The sequence below is a fragment of the Alternaria atra genome (assembly GCF_907166805.1).
Source record: "Alternaria atra isolate CS162 genome assembly, contig: 21, whole genome shotgun sequence".
Taxonomy (NCBI): domain Eukaryota; kingdom Fungi; phylum Ascomycota; class Dothideomycetes; order Pleosporales; family Pleosporaceae; genus Alternaria; species Alternaria atra.
In genome coordinates, this window is record NW_025091319.1 from 6,676,747 (window position 1) to 6,702,490 (window position 25,744).

The 25,744-nt window shown below is 51.8% G+C and overlaps 8 protein-coding genes across 8 annotated transcripts; 5 read left to right on the forward strand and 3 right to left on the reverse strand.

The window, feature by feature from the left end:
• Positions 1–778: 778 nt before the first annotated feature.
• Positions 779–4,507, forward strand: ALTATR162_LOCUS2675 (uncharacterized protein; the record flags this gene model as incomplete). The annotated part of the gene is made up of 1 exon (XM_043310281.1): positions 779–4,507. One exon carries the CDS (start codon positions 779–781, stop codon positions 4,505–4,507), a length of 3,729 nt encoding a protein of 1,242 aa, XP_043166216.1.
• Positions 4,508–6,416: 1,909 nt separating this feature from the next.
• On the forward strand, positions 6,417–6,847 carry ALTATR162_LOCUS2676 (uncharacterized protein; the record flags this gene model as incomplete). Its single annotated transcript, XM_043310282.1, has 2 exons — positions 6,417–6,427; positions 6,496–6,847. The coding sequence occupies 2 exons, from the start codon at positions 6,417–6,419 to the stop codon at positions 6,845–6,847; spliced, it is 363 nt and encodes a 120-aa protein (XP_043166217.1).
• A 3,080-nt stretch (positions 6,848–9,927) lies between these two features.
• On the forward strand, positions 9,928–10,329 carry ALTATR162_LOCUS2677 (uncharacterized protein; the record flags this gene model as incomplete). Its single annotated transcript, XM_043310283.1, has 1 exon — positions 9,928–10,329. The coding sequence occupies one exon, from the start codon at positions 9,928–9,930 to the stop codon at positions 10,327–10,329; it is 402 nt and encodes a 133-aa protein (XP_043166218.1).
• An 830-nt stretch (positions 10,330–11,159) lies between these two features.
• On the reverse strand, positions 11,160–15,001 carry ALTATR162_LOCUS2678 (uncharacterized protein; the record flags this gene model as incomplete). Its single annotated transcript, XM_043310284.1, has 5 exons — positions 11,160–11,189; positions 11,236–13,392; positions 13,447–13,769; positions 14,017–14,649; positions 14,806–15,001. The coding sequence occupies 5 exons, from the start codon at positions 14,999–15,001 to the stop codon at positions 11,160–11,162; spliced, it is 3,339 nt and encodes a 1,112-aa protein (XP_043166219.1).
• A 1,674-nt stretch (positions 15,002–16,675) lies between these two features.
• ALTATR162_LOCUS2679 (uncharacterized protein) lies at positions 16,676–19,710 on the reverse strand (the record flags this gene model as incomplete). The annotated part of the gene is made up of 3 exons (XM_043310285.1): positions 16,676–17,506; positions 17,698–19,346; positions 19,428–19,710. The coding sequence occupies 3 exons, from the start codon at positions 19,708–19,710 to the stop codon at positions 16,676–16,678; spliced, it is 2,763 nt and encodes a 920-aa protein (XP_043166220.1).
• Positions 19,711–19,996: 286 nt separating this feature from the next.
• Positions 19,997–21,430, forward strand: ALTATR162_LOCUS2680 (uncharacterized protein; the record flags this gene model as incomplete). The annotated part of the gene is made up of 1 exon (XM_043310286.1): positions 19,997–21,430. The coding sequence occupies one exon, from the start codon at positions 19,997–19,999 to the stop codon at positions 21,428–21,430; it is 1,434 nt and encodes a 477-aa protein (XP_043166221.1).
• A 353-nt stretch (positions 21,431–21,783) lies between these two features.
• Positions 21,784–22,773, reverse strand: ALTATR162_LOCUS2681 (uncharacterized protein; the record flags this gene model as incomplete). Its single annotated transcript, XM_043310287.1, has 1 exon — positions 21,784–22,773. One exon carries the CDS (start codon positions 22,771–22,773, stop codon positions 21,784–21,786), a length of 990 nt encoding a protein of 329 aa, XP_043166222.1.
• A 1,277-nt stretch (positions 22,774–24,050) lies between these two features.
• ALTATR162_LOCUS2682 (uncharacterized protein) lies at positions 24,051–25,499 on the forward strand (the record flags this gene model as incomplete). Its single annotated transcript, XM_043310288.1, has 1 exon — positions 24,051–25,499. The coding sequence occupies one exon, from the start codon at positions 24,051–24,053 to the stop codon at positions 25,497–25,499; it is 1,449 nt and encodes a 482-aa protein (XP_043166223.1).
• Between the last annotated feature and the right edge of the window lie 245 nt (positions 25,500–25,744).

A 25,744-nucleotide genomic window follows, 5' to 3' on the forward strand; every position in this document is an offset into this window, starting at 1 on the left:
CAGACGGTGCGTAGGCGCCGTTGAGGCAGAGATTGACAGGATCGCGCTTACCATCTCTTGGATCGTCGTTTCCACGGAATGGAGAAGCGGACATCCAGGCCATGCAGGTGCACCATTGACCAAACCTCGATACACGAGCATTGAATGATCAAATTCAGCTCCCAGGCTCAAAGGGGATGGGATGGGGATCATAGACACGGTTCGTAGAAAGAGCATCAAGCGGAAGGATGGAGGCTAGCTAAATGACGTTGACAAAATTCAGGTATAGGGATAGCGCTATTAGCAACGACAGAAAACGCTCCTTGGATTCGAAAATGCATCGCGTAGATCGTAGTAATAGGGTATCCGGAAAAAAGTGTTCTTTGACTTAACTTGTATGCACATGTCTAGAGTGGTGGTGGCGCGATACCGCGGAAACTGCGCGTCACGTTAGCGCGTTTAGTGATATCATCGCTGTGAGTGAGAGATGATGAAAGTGTCCACCACGCGGGTCGCGCCTTTGTCGCCCACGACATCTTCTTCTCCACGCTGTATCCTGCGGCTCCTCCGCTTTTCGTCTGCTGTCTCGTGATGATTTCCTCCACCCTCTAGCGCTTGACCTTTCACTTTACGTTCCGCGACTCGCCGCTGTTGCCTTCGGCCTAACTTCTTCACGAATTTCCTCCACCCACGGGTAGTTCGAAGCGCACGGCATACGGCCCACGAACCTCGCTTAGTACCCGCTGCGGTATAGATAGATCGTCTCAGACTTCCTTACCGACTGCGCATAGCTGTCACTATGTCGCCACTGCCTTCCGAAGACGCTGCGCCCGTCGAGACACCTGAGATCACCGTCACCACTACAGACAACTCGAATCATGACGAGCCGAGTGATGGCACCGCACACGATGGCGCACAAGACTCAGCAGAGGAACTTCCGTCAGATGCCGACGAGGAGGCACGACTCAAGATGCTCACGACCGGCACACGAGCGCAGGATGACTTGGAGCGTGATATTGGCAGGCAGGCGGATCAGATGATGACCGAACAGGCCGATGCACGCGACAAGAAGCGCATAGAAAAGCTCGAAGCTGAAGCCAAGCGCGCCGAAGCTGCTATACAAAAACTTAAGAACCGCCTGGCTCTGCCAGCTTTGGACACGCAGAAAGCTAAACTTCGTGGCGAGATCGCAGCATATCGGGACAAGATCGATAACCTAGACCAAGAGATGGATGGGATACAACAGCGTATCAATGATCGTCACAAGGCGCCTGGAGTTGGTGAGGCAGCAGAAGAGGGCGCAAAAGGGCCCTTACCCAACGAAACCCGGGGCGAGTGGCTCATTCGCACAGGCAAAATCACACCTTTCTCCAAGTTGGCGCAGAATCAGCCAGACTCAGGGACATTGGGCGAGGTTATGCTAGATGCTGAGGCAGAGGACATGGTAGTGGACACTGCGAAAGAACCAGTGTCACATCGCAACCTAATGAAACCTGGCTTCCAAGACGTCGAGTCTAGTTCAGAGGCTCCGAGCCCAAAGCCTACAGCTAGATCCAAAAAGCGACGGAAAGTCACTCCTGTCAGCGATACTCTAGGTTCGCGCGAGTCTAGCGCGGCACCTGGCTTCACCGATCCTGACTCCGACGATGCCTTCGAGCCCGGTATGTCAGATCGCCAGCTTGCGACTTTGGATGAGTCCGACGAGGTTTCGGACGATATGGCTGAAGACGACTCATACGCAGAGGAGACTACTAGTCGTAAACGTAAAGCCAAAAGAAAGAAAACAAAGAAAGCGAAAGCTGTTCCCGCAGAAGAAGCTGTCGTCGAGGATTTAGCAGGTGTTGACGATGGCAATGAGAGGGTATATCGGAAGCGCATAGAGACTTGGTCCAAGAGTCGCGCAGCTGCAAGGAGGAAGGCCAAGGCCAACAGCGGTGAGGCAACTGTAGATGAGGATGGTGAAGAAGAGTGTTACCAGCCTCATCCAACTGAGGCTGACACCGAGTTCGATAGCGGATTCCGCATTCCTGGAGATATCTACCCAGCCTTGTTCGACTATCAGAAAACCGGCGTGCAGTGGCTCTGGGAACTATATTCGCAAAACGTAGGTGGTATTATCGGCGATGAGATGGGTCTGGGTAAAACCATTCAAGCCATCGGCTTTGTCGCCGGTCTACACTATTCCAAGAAACTTACCAAACCTGTCATTGTAGTGTGTCCAGCGACTGTCATGAAGCAGTGGGTTAACGAGTTTCACCGTTGGTGGCCTGCACTCCGAGTCTCCATTCTACACACTTCTGGTAGCGGGATGCTGGACACTCGCCGAGAAGATCGTATGGAGCGAGAACTTGAGCTTCGGAACTACGGCGATTACGACACAACTCTAACCGGTGCTGGAAAGGCTGCCAAGAAGATCCTCGAGAAGGTCAAGCGGGACGGCCATGTGCTTGTTACCACCTATTCGGGACTGCAAACGTACGCTGAGTTCTTGATTCCTACTGACTGGGAATGCGCCATTCTGGATGAAGGTCATAAGATTAGAAACCCAAATACTGCCATCACAATTCACTGTAAGGAGTTGCGAACACCGAACCGTATCATTCTCTCTGGTACGCCAATGCAGAACAACCTGACAGAACTTTGGTCACTCTTCGACTTCGTGTTCCCAATGCGATTAGGTACTTTGGTAAACTTCCGCAACCAGTTCGAATTTCCGATCAAGCGTGGTGGATACGCAAATGCTTCAAACTTGGAGTTCGAGACAGCAGTACAGTGTGCCGAGACTCTCAAGGATGCGATCAGCCCATACCTTCTGCAGCGCTTTAAGGTGGATGTGGCGACTGATCTGCCACAGAAAAAGGAGCAGGTGCTGTTTTGCAAGTTGACGCGTCAACAGCGTCAAGCATACGAAGGCTTCCTAGCATCAGAGGACATGAAGTCGATCGCGAGCGGCAAGCGCCAGATGCTATACGGTGTCGACTTTCTGCGCAAGATCTGCAATCATCCTGATCTGACGGAGCATAAGACGTTATCAAAGAAGCCCGGGTACGACTATGGCAACCCTAATAGATCAGGCAAGATGCAAGTCGTCAAAGAATTACTGTCGTTGTGGAAGAAGGGCGGGCACAAGACCCTCCTCTTCGCTCAGCATCGGATCATGCTGGACATCCTGCAGAAGTTTGTTAGTCAACTACCCGACATCAACTGGCGTCGTATGGACGGCGAGACGCCGATCAAGGACCGACAGAACCTTGTCGACGAATTCAATAACGATCCGAACCTACACGTCTTCCTGCTCACAACCAAGGTCGGTGGTCTTGGTGTCAACTTGACAGGCGCTAACCGCGTCATCATCTATGATCCGGACTGGAACCCTTCGACCGATATACAGGCGCGAGAGCGCTCGTGGCGTCTTGGACAGAAGCGAGAGGTTGAAATATACCGTCTAATGTCTGCAGGTACCATTGAAGAGAAGATTTATCATCGTCAGATTTTCAAGCAGTTCCTTACAAACAAAGTGTTGAAAGACCCTAAACAGCGACAATCGTTTCAGATGAGCGATCTTCATGACTTGTTCACACTGGGTGTTGAGAATGTCGAGGGCGAAACCGAGACAGGCAACTTGTTCCGTGGTTCGGAAGTCAAGTTTGAGGAAGACGGTAAGACTGCAGCGGTAACGACAGACGCTACAGGAGCAGAAGAGCTCGCTGCAGTAAAGGGTATCTCGAGAGCTGAGGCTTTCAAGGCTCCTGTATCCGATACAGAAGACGCCACTACCACCACTGAAGAAGGCACAACATCTGAAGATAAGCCACCAACAGACTCTCGTCTAATGTCAACCATCTTCGCCAAAACAGGCGTCCACTCCGTCCTCGAACATGACGCAATCATGAACTCCACAGCCGGCGGCCGCAAACGCAAAGTCCAAGCCGACCCAGCTTACATCCAACGCGAAGCAAAACGACAAGCCGCTGTAGCAGCCGAGCAACTTAAGAAGAGCATGCAAGAAGCCAGGAACGTGCCCGCCGGAACACCAACATGGACCGGTCAATTCGGCGAAGCAGGACGGCCCGACGCACCCCGCGGTCTCACATCCACACGTGGGGGTCGAGGTGGTCGGGGTGGAGGACGCGGCGGCGCCCCCTCTTCAACATCTATCCTCAATAACCTTGCCGCCCGTCAAGGTCGTCCTTCCCTCTTGAATCCAGGTACCACATCCGCCACCTCATCCCGCGGCTCTACTCCCACCGCTACTGCACCGACAACACCACAGACCTTCCGCGGTCGCCGCATGCTAGAAATGATCCGCGATTTCATGCTTACGCATGGCGGCGTAGTACCTAGTCGTATGCTGGTCGATCATTTCGACCATTATTGCCGTGCGCAGCCGGGTAGGAATGAGGAGTTCAAGGAGATGCTCAAGTTGATTGCTACGCTTGAAGTGAGTGGGAGTGCACAGAGGGGAAGGTGGGTGCTTAAGGATGAGTGGAGGACGCCGGCGGCGGGAAGAGGGACTGTTGGGAGATAGAAGATAAAGTGATAGGGATGGTGGAAGAGGTGGCGGTTTGGTTCAGCATACTGACATTTGCGGGCGTTCTTGTTATGGGCATGATACCATTTTGATTTACAGTTAGTTTTCGAATGCCAAGTGCTGGCATGTTTTTTACCAGGATATATTGGATGAAATTCTCTGTTGTTGCACATACGACCATAGGACACTGAAAATTAGGCTTCCCGTCCGCTCAGCCATATACAAGCAGTGTACCGGCGGATTAGTAGTTAGGTGGGTGACCACTAGCGAATCCCCGCTGTTGTATGTTTTTTGCATCACTTGCTCATCTTTTTTTGTGGATATGAGGAGTCAAGGAAGTTCTGAAGGTGACGCTAACAGATGAAGTGGTAGAATCTCGAGTGTGGGGATGGGTACAGACTTTGAGTGCTGTATCTTCCGCTTATTCTCTCATCCTAGATTATTACACCAACACCGTTTACACAACGCACCGAACATCCTTCCTGAAACTGGAGAAGACCACATCTTGCGAGTTAGATATAACATCAGAACATACAGTAAATCATATCCAAGCATTAAATATGTGGACGATTGCGCAATCTAAACATTATTTTAACTGCCTATTTAGGTTAATGTTAAGATTGTAGCCATTCTTTTAGCCTTTACGGCCTAACACGCGTGTATTAGACAACACTAAGAGTCTCTAACTACTCTGCTACTGTGTAGTTTGCGCTCCGAGGTCGAACGACAAAACCTCGGAGCCGAGGAGGTGCATTTATAACGAACGCTAAGCATCGTTATTCGGAGTTTCGACCTTAGTCCTGGGTCCGGCTTCCGGACCACTCGACATCCGTCCTTGCCTTCTTTCTTTTCGCACTAGCTCAACCTCTACTCTTAACAAATCATCTCCAATAACGCCCTGTAACCCGTCATCGTCGACATCGAAATAGAGCGCCCATTCTCCAGGTCCATACTGGACGGCCACAAACCCCTCCCACCCCATTAACATGACCCTGCGATCCATCTTTGTCACGTCCCATGGGCCGACGATGTGAGGTTCCGAAGCAATTCGATCGCCATGTTTGACTTCGCAAGTGTCGCGATCCACATAAATCCAATTCAACTGTGGCGGGTCGTCCGAGATAGTCGATACCATGCCTTCCCCCTGTCGTCCCCAGTCTTGGTCTGGGAACGGCAGGAAGTAGCCTGCAAATGGATGGTCTTCGGGATGACCGTCCGGAAACTCCTCTGACGGTATATTGAGATAAAGCTGGTGTCGTCTTATTAGCTCTAGAGCTTGAAGATGGATCAAGCAACCGCCGATCACGAGCCAGGAAGGGGATGCTGCACCTTGTTATTGCTGAGTACCACTTCGCACTGATCAATTTCGCGACCGCTTTTCGTCGCTCGAGTGCAGGAGATAGAGAGATTTGTCTTTAGGCCCCGATGTTTCTCCCTGGCATTTTGTCTTTGGCCTTGGCGCACTGCTTCCGTTGTGCCTATGATTGCGGGACAAGCAGCGATGGCAGTCAGAATGCCCAGCACCATGATATCGGAAGCGACAGCTTTGGTCCCTGATGGAGTAGTACGAAAATGATGGAGTTGTGGCCTGACCATATTTAAACCTGCTTTTGACCCCGGAGCTCGGGACGGGATGTGAGATCCTCCATCTGGCAGGCGTCCTTGCCCCTAAAGGAACAAAACCTGATTGAGAGTTGTTGTAAGAACAACTTCAGGTTTCAGAGTGGAGTTGATAAGTCTTGTGCCGTTATTGTGTCTCGGAACCGAGCAGGTACATAAAGCATAAAAGAAGTGTCCAATGTGACTCCAAGCTTGCCATCTATGTTTTTGATTCCCCTCGAGCAGGAACCTAACATTACCAAGAACTTCCTCAAATCCGATAAGAAGGTCAAATAGCGGTATCGAAATGTCTTCAGAGTAAGTCACAACGTTCACCTTCGATTGTCCTTGTTCCATCCTAAAACATCATGCTAACTCGCAGCAAGATCCCCCGCCGACGACCCAACCAACAACACTACTACAGAAGCACCCCGAACTCCTAGGAAGAAACCTTCTAAGCTTGTAGGACAAAATAAGAACAATGAAATTGACAAGGCTCCTCCACCACAAATATCTTCCGCTTCGGACAACGAAGACGAAGAACTAGAACCCACCATCGCAAAACCCAGGAAGGGGAGCCGTCGCATGGTTCCCGTCCACCAATCGCGCATCGCGGACCGGCCCGCGAAAGAAGGTGAAAAGGATAGTTCACTCAAGATCAAGATCGAGCTGGATCTAGAAGTCGAGGTAGAATTATACGCACGAGTCAAGGGTGATGTGACAATTGGGCTGATATAGCCCAGGTCGAGATTTATGCGCGCGTAAAGGGAGATGTGACGATTGGTTTACTGTAAGAGTGAGTCGGTTGCTACTTCATCTACAAGCAGAGAATAACGTGTGTTGTGCTTTAGTACCCCGGAAGGATAGTGAAACTTCGCTTGGAGTAGTGCTTTCCTCCGCGACCGAATCAGGTACGCGGATGCTAGGCTCAAGCATTAGCGACAATATCAACCAGAACTTGTTAATGGCGCCCTGTAATTCGACAGTACTTGGCTAGCGAAGGCGAAGGTAGCATCAATTCTGCCGGCAGTCGGATGAATGACAAGAAGGTGTAATTCAAGAGGAAAATTATACATGCGCGACAACTTCTGGGTAATGGGCTAAGGCTATTGCGATGGTAACGAGTGATACAGAAAGAAAGGAACAAGTTCCCCCTCACGATCCGTTAAAATACGAGGTGCTGTGTCAGAATTGATCAACCGGTGTTCGCCTTTAGTTACTGCAGCCAGTCTCCCATAATGTGATCTAATTCGGAAAAGCGGCCTCGGTTTAACTCTTCGTCATGTCGTGAATAATTATATATCATGCTTTATTAAATGAATATTACTCCTTGCAAATGGGTCCGCTCTCGATCTTAGAGCGGATTGGAAATAATGCGCACGAATGTACCAAAAGACACAAACCCAAGGTCTCTGAGAAGCGGCAAACAACAAGAGCTACTCATGCCGTGGATTGCGTAGGTTCTCTCACAGTTGCGGGCAACGCTTGCGAGCGCACGTTTCTGTAAGCGGTCCGTGTCCGAACGAGTATCTGTTGCAGTTTATCTTTAGTCGGTGGTCGAGCTATAAGGACAACAATGAGCGTGACCGGAATAGCTACTGCGAAATAAACCCAGAAATAAGGACTGCCCGGCATGTTGGTAGTGTTCATACTGAACAAGCTCGATACGTAGCTCAGAGGAACAAAGATAAGCGCAAGCACAGTCAATCGACTAATGTTTGCCGTCTCTGCAAGGGATTGCCGTGCATCGATGATTTGCACTAATGATGTAACAACCGGTAACATGTTTTCAAGTCTGCGACCAGCGTCTTCGATATTCTTATTGATGACTTCGAAGTCCTCAAGCACAAGATCCACGTCAGCGCGCTGTTCCGGCTGAGCAGAAGCATGCATCTTCAAGTGGCGTATAACAGCTCCGATCTTTTGGTGGGAGACCATGCTTCGCCGACGCCAGCCTTGGAGCTCGCGAAGATCCATGTCGAACCTCTCCAAATTGAGATGATTTCCTCCGTATTCATAAGCTTGATACGATGCATGGGACAACAAGTCACGCTCGGGATGCGAAACCTGAAGCTCAAATTCCTCAAATGAAAGCTATACCTCAACCGTGTTTCGACGCGAGTGGGATCGATGAGGCTGATTCTCGATCCGCCTGCTCTCGGTGCCGTAAGAAATTTTCTTACGGTGCCGATTTGACTAGACACGTGAAAACACAACATGGTGTAGCAGGCAGAGGCTATAGGTGCGCGTTTGCAGGATGTTCCAAGGTCCACAAAGTATGGTTACGTCTCGATAGCTTCAAGAAACATGTCAAGAAGCAACACCAGATCGAAGATGCTGCAGAAGTTAACCACTTGGTGGAAAGGTCAGCCACGGGGGATCATGGTCTTCCAATAGCTATGATCAGTCTCTTCAGACTACACGCCGAGTCGTCTGCTTCGCGTGTTCGTCACTCAGTCACATTATAACATTATACGTTTCATAGAGGGCAGTTGTCCAGCAGTTGTCAAGAAATATGCTCAGGCTTGCATACAGACTGATCCTTGTCACACTTGGAGTGCTTTTCGCAGGAACTTGCAACCATGTTCTGCTTCTTTTGTGGAAGTAAATCTTGATATGCGAAATTAACTCATCATCACAAGTCTATTCACGATGCCCATGTTGGGCGTAGAGAGCACTGACCCGGCTCTGAAACCATCCAACAAGAACCGTAGCTCCGACTGCACATCTCATTCAACTCGCAATCAGTGCTTCACTAGTAATTCAACTTTAGACACTAGATAATCCTAATGCTTCCAGAGCAACGTTGAAAATAATTTGCTGTAGGGTTCATCTTTACATATGCATGATTTCTTCTCGACGGCCGACAGCGACGCGTGGCGCGTGTCTCGTCCAATCGGTCGAAACCACGGCATCTGCCGACATCACGCAAAGAAAGGGATCGATACAACATGCCGTGTGGTCTCAGACTGATTCCATTCTCTGGGCCCGGCCTTATGTCGACAAGACAAGCACTGCAAAACGTGCCTATCTGTTTCCACAAAACGCGCCTTTCTGTTTCCACAAAACGCACCTTTCTGTTTCCACAAAACGTGCCTTTCTGTTTTTCTTCTTACACTCTTGGTTAGCCTGATAGATAGGAAGCAGGTAGGAAGGTTTAGAATCTAATGCTAGAAGATGAAGTGGGGAAGAAGCTCAAATGCAAGGTTCTGTGTCTTCCATATTGTTTCCTATCCTAAGGTCTACCACAATAACATTATCCTTGTACCGTTCCCAACAATCTTTTATAGTGAGCCCAACTAGTTCGTTGGTCGCTCCACTACATAGCCACAACGGACCCAAGTACTGTCTAACATCTCCACATCGGAACCTGTACCGTAGCGCGATGAGGGTTCATATAACGGAGCTATGGGGCTTAACATTTGATTCCTTACATTAAATTCGTCACACGTCGCAGCAACCTCAGTCTTGTCCGAGTTTGCTTAAGTCCTCTACGCTTGTCTGGTGCGTCGAGGTGGTCTCTCCGACTTTATGGTCCGATGTCTTGGACCCTGTGATGCAGTACCAATCACCCGGCTGCGCATCCGATCATCTTCGGGGCATAGCATTTTCGATCGCGACAAGCATCTCCTTACATCAACATTTGTAAGAGTTCCGACCCCAATGATCTGGGCACCACCATATCGATTTTACCTCTATCGAGTTCTCAACATGTCAGCAATCACGATCCCCAAGGGGGTCAATCTATCTAGCTGGTCTTCTCTTTAAGCCTGCAAGCATTTACGGCAGACTTCCAGGGATTGCCGTTGTTCATCAATATGGAGGAAGTAAGGAACAGGCACCCTAGCTACTACGCGAGAAAGCTTGTTAAGCAAGGCTACACTATAATCACCTACGGCGCCGCCCACCAGAACGAATCCGGGGGTCTCCCTCGCTACCTTGAGCATCCACCAACCCGCGTCTCCGATGTATCTGCAGTAGCAGACTACCTGCAAACTCTTGAATGTGTCGACTCCAGCAAGATCAATCTGCTAGACATTTGCGCGGGTGGTGGCTATGCTACTGCTGCAGCAACTGCCGACCACTGCTTCAAAGCCATTGCTATTATCAGTGCCTACAACTTGAATAATGGTATGGGCCTTGGGCACGCCGGAGCAGACGACCCTGCCATGCAGATCGGCACCCTTGGCCACGTTGCAGGAATGGCTACAGGAGTCTGACTACATATCCTTATAAATCAAATTGTCTGAAGATGCTCAGTTCTTCTACATACGACTATAGGAATACTCACCTGTAGATTGAAAAGCTCCTGGTAAGTCGGCTAGCTCATAGAGAAATTGGTATTCTGACTGGAACCCCCACCCTTTTGTCTGTTCACGCCCCCGGGTTAGTGCCTTTCGAAGTAGGGCGAGCGGTTTGAAGGTCGATCGCTCTGGAGTCGTTATGTCCTTCTTGAGTAACTCTCTTGGCTTGTCAGTGATAGAAAGAAACAAGCGTAATATGTCGGTAGCCTGTTGTGTACTCGAGACGGCAACTCCGTGGCTTTCACTTCCAGCCTTTGCGTGCTCGGATAGCACATCACGGTTCCACCCAGGCGTGGATGTGTGTTCCTCATGCTCGTGGAGTAGTGGATTATCACACTCCTGACACCATGTCCCCCCTTGCCACTTTCGCCATTTATCTGTTGCGAGCGTTGTTTCATTTCTTCTAGGAGCTCGTTCTTGCTGATGCACTCCAGCCGAAGGATCTAGTCCTGGCTTTTCCGCATACGAACGGTAATGCCGGGGTGCGTCTTCCCGGCTTCGCACTTGAACCTGGTGGCTCTTACCGCTGGAATGCCGGGTTTTATACGTAAAGAGCGCATCTGACCACCTCCAACGGCGCGAGGCACTAAACAAATCGTAAGCTATCATCACCGCATGCTCCCACAAAGTGTTATTTCTGATCCGTGACTCAATCCCAAGTTCAGAACAATCGTCAAGAATTTGGAGCAAGAACCAAAGAGTCTCTTGCCGGCCCGCAAAGGAATGTTTCCCATCCGCCCAACTGCCTAATGCGAAAAGAACGAGTAAATCAACATCTACAAGCTTTGAGCTTCGATTGACCGCTTTCAGGTAGGCAAAAACTCCGTTGTAAGCTGCGAAAGTACGAATGTTGGCTTGAGCCCAGAGGGGCATATGATTGGCAAGCTTGGGATGATGAATATTTGATACCAAACAGTTCCGGGCCATTCGAAGAGACCAGTGCGCAAAGATCTGGCAATCTTGTTGATCGATTGAGTTCTCAGCCCAACTCTGGGATATTGAAACCATGGTCTTATCTATAGCCTCCATATATTTAAGCATGAGCGAGTCTCCAATATCGGCACTCCGGCGACATACGTCCATGGCGAGATCCAAGATCCCCTCGCTGTAGTCGGTTCGACCGGAGATCCTGGGCGTTCTTAGATATTTACTTTCGTCTGGTGGAGGGTACGAAGTCTTCAAGATGGAGAGGATTCCACATACGATATGTGTACTGGGGCTGAATTTCGTGTCGTTGGTGAGAGAAAGCATGTGGTCCCACACTTCTTGGCTGGTTACAAACTCTGCTACAGAGCGATGCAGATAGGCCACCATCGGAGTACGAGGCCAAAATATGTTCCCAGTCGAGATCTCACGCAATTCGAGCAGTCCACAACAACGGCTTCGAATACGAGCCTCGATTCTTTCAGAGTAATACTTTTTCATCTGGGTATTGCAGGCATCTGTGCATAATTCGAGCGTAAAAGAGGGTTGTTGGATGGAAAAGGATAGCAGGAGTAATTCGAGAGGTTCATCATTGCCATAGAGCCTCCACCACTCAAACATCTGGAACATCTGCGAGGCCTGCACCTGATAATCCGAGGGCATTTTGTTCATCATCCGGGTATAGAGCTCCCGTAAGTCGCATGGCAAGGCACGAAGCTTAGGAAGAAGATCATCAAAGTCGTCTCCATCCTCTAGCCCCCGTAATAGAAGTCCAGTGACCAGTCGAACCCAGAGAAATACTCCCTCAGCCTTCTCCTGAATCTCCGCTTCTAGTGTGGCAGCGTTCTCTGGTGACTCGGTTTGGAGTTCTGCCATCATCGGATGCGAACTCAGTCTGTCCCGAATGAAGACGCTCATATCGTCTTGTGTCAAATCCTGGAGCCTGAGCGTTGGACAGTGTCTGAACACATTGAGGCAGGCATTGATAGGTCGGCTCGACACTACGACCTTTACCGTCGAAGAAGTTATGGAACAGAGGAAGGTTGACATGTCCCGATAGTCTCCCTCAAACTCGTCGATACCATCAATGAAAATGCACATGTGCAAAAAAGATGCGGATCTAATCTTCAATCGCTCAAAAGCACACTTGAGTTCGATGTAAGAGGGCGGCTCGTCATTGCTGATGGGAAATCCGTCGGCATACAGGGTTGGGAATACAGCGGGTATGAGATCGTCATATTGAGCGAGTACGCTGTGTAGTAGAGAGCGGAGCATGCCAGTATGGCTCTTCTGTAACTGGGTCCCAACATTCCAGAAGAAGAATTGTGGACTGAGAAGCTTGTGTTGGCCAGCCCATTTCCGGAGTTCTGCTTTCGTTTGTGGATGCGATACGATGTACTTCATCAGAGTTGATTTGCCGCTCCCTGCTTTCCCGTTTATGAAGTATGGTAAGGTAACTTCCGCCCCGGAAAGATGAGCACTGAAATCATGCCAGAGTGTGTTCGCATGTGGTTTTCGGAAGACCCAATCGAACGTTGTTCGGTGTGCTTCCTCGACCTCCTCGAACCGCCATGTTCTTTGCCGGAAGTTTAGCCAGCGTAGAATCTCATCCTCTCGGGTGTTGGTGACCGAGGACCGAATCTCCTGGATCTCTTCCATGCATGAGTCCATCCGTTTTTGCAACATGTCTAACTTCGGACCAGATTGTTGCTGGACTAAATCCCGTAAGAGGCTTAAAGCTCGGATCAGCTCGTTATCGTTCTGTTGGGATGTATCATTCCCCGCCTCTATTGATTTGAGATGTTCAAGGACTTCGTAGTGGCTGCCAGTCTCACTGGTACGTAGGGAAAGCACTGTTGCGAGCAAAAGAGACCCCTGAAACTTGTCCAGCTTAGAAATGTACGCTTCAATCTGCTTATGATGCCATTTTATCTTTACACTAGACTGAGCACTCCCTAAGGGTGAGGATGGTTTCGATGGCGTAATGAGCTTATCGATGTATGCGACGAACTCCTTTCCAGCCTTTTCGCAGTCTATGGCCACATCGAGTAGATGCTGCTCACATTAGTGCTTGTCCAAACTGTTAGCTACTGTGATTTCGCGGCATACTTGTTCTTCCTGCTGAAGTGTGGCTGTATTTGCTTTGAGCCGAGTCACGATTACCCGAGTTTGATGCGTGAGGTTTTGAGTGACTTTACGCAGATCGACCAGAGATGAGGGGGCGCCCTTCTTCTTGATCTCCTTGGCGAGAGATAGGAGCTGGCCAGAGAATTGCACGAATTGCACAACATTCCCAGCGAGGCCAACGGCGACCAGAGCTTCCATGTTGTCAAGCGGATAGAATGGGAAGAATAGAAGTGTCAAGAAGGACTTGCGATGCACCAGGCTGAAGATGACTTTCCGGTGTCGTACAGCCAAGGCCGGATGCACAGCTGAGGCGGCTGAGCTTTCGCAACTTGATTGGACGGACGATACGCGATCTGACGATTGGTGAACTCGAAAGTGGCTCAGCCCATAGTCGAATTTTAAGACACGCAAACACCATTCCCACTTTCCTGAGCCCATGGTAGTCGTAGTGACAGTTGTAGAATTCGCATACGCATAACGACCCCAAGCGCTCACCTATACCACCATTCTCCCCCTAACCCACTCACCAAACCCCCTCAGCAACACTCTTACTGAACGCAATCCAAAAAGCCTGTTTCTCGCTCACTGGATTCGCACACCTCTCCACCATCGCCTTCACATTAACCATCTCCAATCCCCTGATCTCCATAACCTGCTCCGCCCACTCTAGATCCACGCCCCCGAAATCAGTCACATTACCGCCAAGCCACTCGTTCTTCATGCGTAGCATAGTGTCAAAATCCGAGGGGAGAATGGGCGTGATGGAATCCCAGCCGTGATCGGGTTTTCCCGAGATGACATTAAGAGTGAGGCTGCGCAGGGAGGAGACGGGCGCGGGTATCTCGGAACCATCGAGAGCAGATTGTGGTGGTGCAGCAAGGTATTCACACAGACTTGCCCATTCTGCGCGATCGAATTCCTTGCTATATGGTAGCGCTTTCTTTGTTATGCTCAAATGACGTATAGAAGCCCGACTTCTGGGTGTCAAGTCTGATAAAAAAGGCACTGCGGCTTCGATGCTAGTGTGGAAGGAGAATGTGTAGGTCGAGTAGAGGATTTTGCTTGCTTCGGCGTGAATCTGGTGGTTTAGTGCGAGGAGGGAGGGGACGGTGTAGCGGAGGTGGGATGTGTAGGGGGAGAGGAGGACGCGGTAGGTGGTTGGGGTTGTGGTTGTTAAGAAGGGGCCTATGGGGTGAGTTAGTATGTAGTCCAGCCTCCCCAGGTATCTTGAAGACTTGTTTGTAAACGTACCGGTTCTGATATGGTATGTACTCCTTCGTCTCCACGTCCTCGGACCTTGTGCTCCTAACCATGGATCCATAGTTCGTACGCTCAACGTACATGGATGATTGTTCGTGTCGTCTGAGAGGTAGGTATGGAAATCCGGAATCAAGTTCGCGACTGAGATTCCGTTTCCGATTGTGGGCGTCGTCGACGGTAGGAGTAGGTACTCGTATATCATAAGACGTATCTCGAAAGGCAGACGTAGTAGCGGCGATGCTGGAAGTGCATCGGCTTGGTAGGACGTCGACTCCATGGTAGTAGATGTTTACCAGAATCTTGAGGTTTGACGCGATATGAACGGAGGGTGAAGTGGGCGTAGAAGTCTGTCGGATCGCTTCCGGATACTGTGTACTGTTCACTTGTTCAAGTGTAGTAACTTGGCCTTTCTCAGCTCCTCCGATTAATCGGTGTACCGGTCAAGCTGAATACACGTCGTTCCAATCAGGCAAGACAGATGTTCTTCCCTGCATACGTCTCGACTCAAAAAGAAAAAATACAATCAATCAGCGCGCAAGTAGGTGTAAAGGCAAGTTTTCTTGTGAGCGATCTAGGGACCATCAAGGTATCGCGAGTTGTGCTTGGGAAGACCACGCGTGCAATCGCCAGAAAATAAATTCCGAAAGCACCATGATGACCTTGACGCATGAGTCGAGGGAGCTTTGCCTAGAAGAGTAAGATGGCGGATCTGTATCCTTGAAAACGGGTTAGTCGTGGATCATGGCGGCCATAGCGCGGAGATAAAGGTCTTGAGTGGAATGACGTTCCGGGCATGTTATCGCGTCGATAATGTTGGCGGTGAGCAATTAGCAGTGTTGTGTCAATTATGGATGCCGGTGGCCGTGTGATGCGGCCTCATCGTTGTATTCAAGACATGAAAGGTGGTCTTCGCCAAACTCTACATTCAGTAGGTGCTGATCCAAGCAACAATGTTCGCCTACTAGGATAATTTGCAACAGTCCTCCAGACCACTCTGCCGTCATATTCCGTCAAGAAAGCATGCTATCGCGCAAGACCCTGATAACGTTGCCGGTTGAACGCCGAGCCGTTCGCGATTGCTTGCATAAACAACCTTCTATCGGGCCTTTCGGAAACGACTCGGAATACATGCCCTGGTTTGCTTGCATGTGTCATAGCGCGACTGGATGGTCAGGAAACCGAGAAATTTCTTAGGGAAGCCGCCAGACTTGTGTCAACGTTGCGCGAGCAGGCAAGAGAAAGTTGTTGGAGGAAAATAAGTGGAGGCAGGATCGCCGGTTTCTCGGCCAGAAAAAGATACGTACCTGCATCTCGCTAAAACCCTGTACCAAGCTTTCAAGCCTAACATGTGAAGTGCTCGAGCATCCTGATCGTTAACGATCACGACAAGCACACATGCATGGAATACCCAAGTCAAGAGGAAGCGAAAACTTGCTTCATGTTCAATGATATGCATTGCTCAGCTGTAGTAGCAGCTCAATCGTGAACGCCATCGAGCTACCTTGATCTGCTCTTTGCCCCCTTAAGTCCCTACCCATACCCTAATACAGTAGTTTCCTTCTCAAAGTACCGGAGTAGGAAAAAAGCCGACTACACGCAAAATCAGACAAACAAGAATCTTTTTGAGTTTATCCCTCCCTTGCGGATTTAAACGCCTCGCGACTGAGCACGTAAATAACCAATGGCATGACCTGGACCTGGAAAAAGAGAGGATGCAAGAGGAGAGGAACAAGAGAGAGAAGAAAGGAGATTGTCATAATACAAAATCTGAGGCCTATCAAGCGTATCATGTAAACATGCTTTTTCGTGCCATCAGTCAACTCAAAGTGGACGTGAGAAAGAAAACAATGACCCTTTGTCGTACAAGCTCGTCATGATGATATGGGTAGGCCATATCCTCCTTAACAACGTGTCAAGTCTCTCAAACGTCTTGCATTTGCAGGAGACGGATTTAGTGCTGGCCGTAGTTTCCGCCCCAGCCCCCGCGGTTGTAGCTGCCGCCGTATCCTCCGAATCCGCCGTAGTTGCCATAGCCACTCTGTTGCTGGTGGCTTCCAGAGTTTTGGTGGCCCAGACCGCCAAGACCGCCATACTGGCTGTTGCCAAGGTGGTTCGGGTAGTTACCGTAGCCTTGCTGAGGGTGTTGGGGTCCGCCCTGTCCAGGGGTGCTTTGGTTGGCGGAACCGGGGCGACCGGGCTGAGCACCAAGAGCCGATGGGCTGGGTCCACCGCTCTTGTAGTCGTTGGAGGGCTTGAGGGCGTCATCGTTCAAACCTTGGCTACCTGACTGTCCGTAGGAGCTTTGGTGGAAGTTTCCTGGTCGGGTGAAAGTATCAGGGATGGCGCCGAATCCAGCAGCGGAGCCGGCAGTGGCGCTGGGGTTCTGAGAAGTTCCAGAGGCTGAGCGACCGTAGTCACCAAAGCCTGCACCCATGCCGCTGCCACGATCATGTAGCGAAGAAGCACCGAAGCCTCCTGCATTGGCGGGAGAAGACGAGTGCTGGTCGAACGAAGCTTGAGGAGACATGCCGTAGTGTTGGGGCTGGCCATACATGCCCTTTCCAAATGATCCATAGCCTGCTCCTCCCTGGCCGTAACCACCGAATTGATTCATGTAGTTAGCGTAGTAGGGGCTACCGTAGTACGGGTGGTTGTATGGGTAGCCTGCGTTGTGTCCATGCTGCGCGTGCTGGCCTTGAGCGCCATGTCCCTGACCAGCCATGGCGGCTGGGTTGGGGGTGTTGTGTCCGCTGTTCTGAGCGTCACCGTAACGGCTCTGAGACTGAGAAGGTTGTTAGTACACGATGATAGAGGAATATGGAATTCTGCCTTGGCTGCTGTCCTTACTCTGTCCGTGTCATTTGCCATCTCCGCCCAGAGCGACTCATTCACATGAGACGATCCAGATCGTTCGACCCAATGACCGGCCAGGAGTTGAGCAAGCCCGTGCTCGAGTTCACTTAATTTACTTACCTGTGGGAGCTGACTCTGCGAATAAGCCGAGTCAGTAGGTCCGGAGCCGAAAGCACTACCAGTGCGCTGCTGAGCAGAACCTGCTTCCTGCTGGCTCTGCGCAATGGGCTGGCCGTAGCTTCCATAGTAGTTCTGGTATTGCGAGCGTTGCTCGGAGGTGAGGTAGTTGGAGGGGTAGCTGTCTGGAGCAGACGAGAAAGCACCAGGCTGAGAGGGGGCCTGGCTTTGTTGCCCAGGGTAGTCGTAGTTTTGCGACTGCGAGTGGTTCGACTGTGGGATTTGCTGGCCGAATGGGTCGTATGGCTTCTGCGCTGGGGCGGAAGCCTCTGAGTGAATGCCTGGCTGACCATACCTAGCAAACTGGTTGTAAGGCTGGTTGGACTGAGATCCTTGGTTTTGCATAGCCTGGGATCCAATCGGGTTCGAGGGAGACTGCTGCAGGCTGGGCTGGTGTTGAGGAACGGGAGGGAGTCCAGGGGCCTGCTTTGGGGTGGGGGTAGACTCCTGTTGGGGAGCGTCTTGGGATGCTTGGCGAGGAGCAGGAGGCAGAGAGGCCCTGGGCTGCGCAACAGGGGAGTGCTGGGGCGGTTGAGTCCTGGTTTCCGCCTCTTCCCTGTCTTCGTCGACATCTGGATCCGAGCCTTCGCCTAATCCCATGCTACCGAATTGGACTGCAGCCCTGTCCACAGCGTGGTTTCCAGGCATGACTACCGCCTCCTGTTGCTCCACCAATCTCCTCTGGTAACTTGCGCTTCGGTGTGGGGTACCAGAAGTCGCCTTTAGTGCAGTGGTCTGGAATCCTCCAATGGCGGGGCGGCCGATAGGTGCTTGTGTAGGACCGTTCAATGGGGTGGCTACAGCACTTCCAATGTCCTTTGAGCTTGCAACAGTGCTGAAAGCTGTCTCGGTCGGTGGCGGATGGGACTCGTCAGGCAGATGCTCAACATTCTCCTGTGTAAGCTGATCTCCAGAGGGTGTGAGGGTGACGTCAGGAGCAGCATCGTCCACGCTCTTGTCCGGCGTCATCTTTGACGTATCTTCGGCAGTGATGGGCGGCGTCTCGACAGCCTCATCTGCGACTGGGGGTATAGGCAGTTCCTCAGCCTGCACGGCTGGCTCTTGGGCAACTTGGTGTGCGGGCGTCTCGTCGGGTACTTGTGTAGGCACTTCGGGGGCTGCAGCAGCGGCAGGCTTTGGAGCGGCCTTGGGAACGGCGGGAGCAGGCTTGGGTGCGGCGAACATGCTCGCCCAAGTCTTCTTTGCGGCTGTCAGGCCAGCCTCTACAACAGGCTTTATGACTTCTGGAGTCGCTTCGGGCGCGTGTACGGTTTCATCGTCCTTTTTGGTCTCGTTGGACTCTTCTGGAACTGTGGGCGTGTCCCACGCAGCGGACTCGGTAGTCGGGACTGATCCAGCAGCCGCACGAGGTCCACTGGCGGCACCTCCACGACCGCCTCGAATTCCACCGCGACCACGATCGGTGCCTCGTCCGCCACGGCCTCCGCGACCGCTGTCGACTCCACGGCGGGCTCCGTCAGGCCGGCCACGCAGACTGGACGCGCCATCGATGGGCACGACATTCTCCTTGGCCTTGGAGCGGGACCTGTCCTTTGCTTTCTTTGGGACTTCTGAGAATTGCGAGACGGCGCCTGTAGCATGTTAGTTGTATGATTCGTGTGTATATATCTTGCAGCATGCAGGCGCAATGCACGTGGAAGTGGAGCGCTTACCCTCACTGATCTTCTCGATGGTGGTCTGCAGGTCACCGTCAGATTCTTCGATTGCGAGGACGAGATCGGCGTCGGTCCAGTCGGGGAATAGCTCCTTCAGTGTGGATAGCTGTGACTGGTAGCGCTTCTTAAGCTCTCCAAGTTCGCCCTGGTCTGCTGATGTGTCAATGTTGGAGGATGCGCCGTCGCCGTTGGTCTTTCTGGGGCCTCGAGAGCCGTATGATGCCCTGCCACCGCGGGCAGAGCTCCTGCCTCGCGCAGGCCGAGATGGTGCTTCAGACATTGGATCTGTGTGATGTGTGGGCAAGCCGCGAGGGACTTATGTGTGTGTGTATGTGGGCGGATTGGTGGACAGGCGAGGTGATGATGTAGAGGGAGGAGTAAAGTTGGGGAAACAGCTAAAGGGAAGCGACCACGTCGGCTTGGCGCTAGAGCTTCCAGTGGCTAAGGACGCGGCAGAGTCGCGTTGACTGGGGCTGAGGCAGGCTGTCGTATATGTAGAGGTGAGGGGAGGGCTGAAGGTCAATTGATCTACGAATAGTTTGAGCGTATTGTCCCAGCCTGCCGTGATGCGCGCGTTAAACCTGTCACGTGCGCATAAGGCGGCACCTTCCCGAACCGCCTGGTCCACCCTCGTCATCCGCCTCACTCCACCCGACCAGACACCGCCGACGACGTCTGACTGCAACACCACAACACCCACACACACGCACCAAGCCATGCAGTCTTCCGCAGGCAAGCGTGTACTGAGTACTCTCGCCTCCAAAATCCATCCGCAGCTTCCCCTTTCGCCGCGAGAGTCTCAGCAACTGCTCAACTTGCTGACCAACTCCTTCCGTACCCATCTCGACCACGCTCACCCCCTCGCCCCCTCCGAGAGCAACCCGAAGAAACCGACACGTGAGTTGACTATCAGCAATGGTCGGCGCAATTCCTCTCCAAACCGCCCGGTGTCATCGTACGACTCGGCGACTCAGCACATCGACTCCATCTTGAACAACCCTCTTCTCGCTGTGAAGCCTCGCCGGAGAGGGTCAGGACCTGCTGCTATTGATATCATGAGAGACCCAATCGCTTGGTTCGTTGACGAGATAGCTGCCGGCTCTGCCACTCTGCCAAAAGCCGCCCTATGTCTCGAGGTGCTCGAGAAGACCACAAATGAAACCCCCTCGAGACTTGAGAATGGAAGATCACCGGGAACTGTACTCGCCGAATGGCTCCGAACCAGCGGCTCGGATACATCGAAGCAGTTTCTCGACATGTCAATCAAATCTGGGCGTGGCAGTAGATTTCTAGACAGACTGGTATCTCTACTAGTAGCCGAGGGTGAGACTACAGCACTCTGGCGCTGGCTCATTCGATCAAACGAACAACGCGCAAAAGACACTGGACTGGATGTGGCACAAATAGCGATTTTTAGACAACAACTACTGGCGAAGATGGTGGTATTCGAGGCAGACAGAAGCTTAACCAGTGGTCTGTCTCTTTTCATGCAAGCATCCCGCTTGGTAGAAACTGCAGGACATGAGGCAGCTTATGCTATTCTGAGACCCGCCGGTGGCCATCTTGTCAACCGGATCATCTCCAATACCGACCAATCTCTCTCACCCCCGTTATACCAGTCTTTCCTGCTGTCATCACCCCGCTGGCTCGGAGAGTGGAGTCGAGCAGTCGAGCCGATGCTCTGGTTACACCACCCTTCAGAACCTAGTGCAATTCCCGGACGTCAATTCATTCAGGACCCTGCCGGCGCTGTCAAATTTGTAAAATCATCTCGTAGTAGACGCAATTTCCTGGTTCAGTTGTGCCTAGGGGTCGCCCGGCAGCTGATGGGACAGGAAGAGTTTGCGGAAGCACAGATCGTTATGGAGTTCACAAAAGAGAATTTCCCAGATATTGTTCTACCGAAGCAAGCAGTTGTGGAACAGCAAAATGCAGAACAGATCAGAGTACGCAGAGAGAGGAAGAATTTGGAACTACTGGATCGCCTGGTCCTGACTTGAACGATTTCTTACGTACCACTACACAAATTTTATGTAGCTGCGACCGGCTCGCAGTTGTTTTCGGGCGGGGAACCTGAAGATGTCACATATACGAACGCCTGTATAGAGGCCTGATGGTAGTGCACCGGTGGCCTGGGCGTGCGGGGAAACGCTTACAACAGCGTCATAACACGCCAACACAAGATCTGCAAACCATGATATGCAAACATGATATAATAAATCTCACGATCTCTCACGATCGATTCATTGCTCTACGAGCTAATCTAACTAAGTCTTGGATTGACTTTTGGTATCGCTAAAAAGAAGCAAAAATACGAAAATACTGTGTCATCGTGATCTCATTGCCCCACAATCTATGCCTTGAGCTCACCACCGTCAGTCTCCTCTGGCCAGACATCGTAGCCGAAAGTGTCCTTCATGTTGACGAAACGTGTGTGCCTTCCCTTAGCGACTTCCTCGACAGCGTCGAAGTCGGCCTTGCTCAGTTCGGGAATAAGCCAGTTGCTCTCGATTCGCTTGGGGGTGGAGCTCTTGGGCAGGACAACGTAGCCGCGCTGGAGACCCCATGCGAGCAGGACTTGCGCAAGGTCGTAACCGCTTCGCTCGGCAACTTCGTTGAGCTTGGGGTTGGTGCGGACCTTCTCGCCGGTGCTGGGGACCTGGTTCTGGGAGCCGAGCGGCGAGTAGGCGGCGACGAGGATGTCGTTTTCCTGGCAGTATTTGACGAGCTCGGTGTTGGGGAGGAAAGGGTGGACTTCGATCTGGTTGATCATGGGCTTGACCTTGGCGATGCTGAGGAGCTTCTTCAGGCCGGGGATGGTCCAGTTGGAAACTCCAATCGCCTTGGCCTTGCCGGAGTTGTAGATCTCCTCCATGGCGCGCCATGTCGGCTCCGGGTTCTCTGTGAGCTCCTTCTTGATGATGTACTTGCCGTCGGCACCGATCTTGGGCTGGTGGTTGGCATCGCTCTCTGCGGCGATGGGCCAGTGGACAAGGAACGCGTCGATGTAGTCAAGACCCAGGTTCTTCAGACTCGACTCGAAACTCCACTTGACCTCCTCGGGCTCGTGCAGGTGGTTCCATACTTTTGTGCAGATGAAAAGGTCCTTACGTGTGACGTTTGTGTTTTCCTTGAGGAAATCGCGGATGGCGTCGCCGACTTCGCCTTCGTTTTGGTAGAACCACGCACAGTCGAGATGGCGGTAGCCAGTCTTGAGCGCTGTGGTTACGGCAGCGTATGTCTCGCCAGATGCGCCTTCGCTAGCAAAGGTGCCGAATCCGACGGCTGGCATGATGACGCCATTGGAGAGCTTGAAGGTCTTTTGGTTCGCGAGGGGAGCCATGTTTGCGATGCTGTAATTGTTGGAGTATGCAAATGTAAGGTAAGAAAGATGAAAGTTGTCAAGTAACTTTTCAAATGGTTTAATCAGCGGCAACAGCGCGTGCTGGGACTATGAAGCTACATATATCGAGCGTGGACCTTGGTTCGTCTGAAATTTCTGCCCTCTTTCATCATCATCATCCATCTGCATGGACAGCCCCAACAACCATGCTGCCGGCCGTGACCTCACACCGAGAGATTCCGATCGCAGAGCCATCTCGCAGGTATCGGTGCCATTGAGGAAAAAACTCCATAATAGTCCCATCCAACAGTTTCACATAGACCCTGCTGGTGATGGCCCTCATCATCAACAATGACGTCGTATGTGGACTCAGGGTCCACAGCACGGGCCGAGCGAAACCATTTTAATTTCTGGCGTGGAAGTTTTGCCGAATTCTTCTTCCAATGTGGAACGATGTAGTCCCAATAGTCGTGCGGCTCTGCCGTTGTCAGCCACTCGTTTAAGCAGATCACTAGCTGCCTTCGCCCTAATTCGGCGAGCCGCGGTTACCTCGCCCCACCCATTGCTCGTCACTACCAGATACTGCTGGAAGCAGAGCCGTGTCTGTCTGCAAGCTACCTGCACCATCTACACATCCTGCTACACTCGTCTCTGCTGATTCCACGTCTCGCATATGCACGCCAACCTCTTCTGAGAGGCGGTGTACCGTGTCTTGTCTTCCGGCCGCGCTCTGCATCCGGTCAAATGAGGCTCTGCGCTAAGCTTTGACGGCATCGGCGAGAGGTATACAACGCTGTTTTTAGGTGTTGTGGCGACTCACAGCACTACACTGCTATCGGCCCCCAGTTTTCGGCGATAACACGGCGGTGACGGTATCCAGTTCTCATTCTCTGGTTCAGCAAACTTCTCCACTAGTGCTTCCATGCACGGCCACTTCCGCATGGTAATGATGTCGCATTGTGGGTACAGAGGTACTTGTTGAACGCTCTGCGTGCCAGAACGTGGTTGGTGTGCCGGCCTGAATCGGGATACGCGAAAAGCTCCTGCGAAAGTTTCCAGAAGAAATTGGCGAATGATGATGACATCCGGGGTTCATGGAAGCCACTGCCTGTGACGAGTGATGTGATATATAGCCCCTCCCCCAGGACCCTGAGACTGCTCTCTTATCATCACAACAACTCCACATCTTCAACGTCACACTCAGCTTCTGTGAAGCTTAATCCTACCTTCTTACCTTGATACCCCCATTATATCAAACATCAACTACAACCACCATCATGTCTCCCTCCGTCCAAGAGAACGAGGTTCCTCTCGCTCAGACCAAGTCTAACACCCACGACATTCCTATTCCCGTTGAGAACCAAGATGGCACCGAGAACGCTGTCGAAGTACCCGCAACCCGAAGTGCCATGGCCGACACCACTGGCTACATGCACAACCTTTCCCTCCAGCCCTCAATGAAGGAGAGGAGAGGATCCCGCAACTCTTTCGGTACCTCATTGCCCATCCCTCGCTCCAAGAGGCAATCAAGGTTGTCATCCGTTCACTACCCCGATGGCCGTGGTGCTGCCCAGCGCCCTGGCATGCCCCCGATCCAGCCATCCCGCGACATCATCGCTGCTCAGCTCCAGGATCTCGCTGGCGAGAAGGTTCGTGCCGCCAAGGACATGGCCTTCGTCTTCGACATTGACGGTGTCCTTGTCCACGGTGACCGCCTCATCCCCGAGGGTCAGCGCGTTCTTGAGATCCTGAACGGCGACAACGAGCTCGGCATCAAGATCCCCCACATCTTCCTTACCAACGGTTCTGGTAAGCCCGAGCAAGCCCGTGTCGAACAGCTCTCCAAGATCCTCCACAACCCTATCTCGACCGAGCAGTTCATCCAATCGCACACTCCCATGCGTGCCTTGGCCGAGTACTACAAGACCGTCCTCGTTGTTGGTGGTGAGGGCTACAAGTGCCGTGAGGTTGCCGAGCAATACGGCTTCCAAGACATTGTCGTCCCCAACGACATCATCGCCTGGGACCCCACCATCGCCCCCTACCGTGTCTTCACCGACGAGGAGCGCAAGACTTCCCGTCCTCGCGACTTCAGCAAGACCAACATCGAAGCTATCATGGTCTTCTCCGACAGCCGTGACTACGCCACCGACATTCAGATCATCATGGATCTCCTCCAGTCCGAGAACGGCCGTTTCGGAACCCGTGCTGCGGACCCCGTCTCCCAGCGCATCCCCATTTACTTCTCCCAGGGTGACATGCTGTGCCCCACCGAGCACCCCTTCCCCCGTATGTCCCAGGGAGCCTTCCGCATCGGTCTTGAGGCCATGTACAAGTCGCTCACTGGTGTCGAACTCGAGCGTGTCGTCTACGGCAAGCCCGAATTGGCTACCTACAAGTACGCTGACGAGGTCATCGCCAGCTGGATGGAGACCATCCACAACGACGAGAAGCTGCCCGCCAACATCTACATGATTGGTGACAACCCTGCTTCTGACATCGTCGGTGGTAACATGTACGGCTGGAACACTTGCCTTGTCCGCACTGGTGTCTTCCAGGGTGGTGACAACGACGAGAACAACCCGGCTTCTTTCGGTGTCTTCAAGAACGTCTTCGAAGCTGTTACCACTGCTATGAAGAAGGAACTTGGCCAGGACTTCAAGTTCAAGTTCGACGAGAAGATCAACCCTGTTATGCAGGAGGGTGGTGTCTCTGCTATCGCTTAAGTGTGATGGTTCAGTTTGACACGAAAGGTCTTTTCCTTTGTTGTATATAAGCATTTTCTGGCGTTTACGGGTTTATATCCTTGCATAGCGAAGCTTGCACCATTATAGATTAACGAACTACTTGGATCCACGGATTCGGGGTTTCCTTTTATAGATTACGATGAATTCTAAAAGTCTTCTACCTCTTTACATCATTTGTTCATCCTTCACTTCACGTGTGAATGTGATCTCTTGCTTGTCATCTC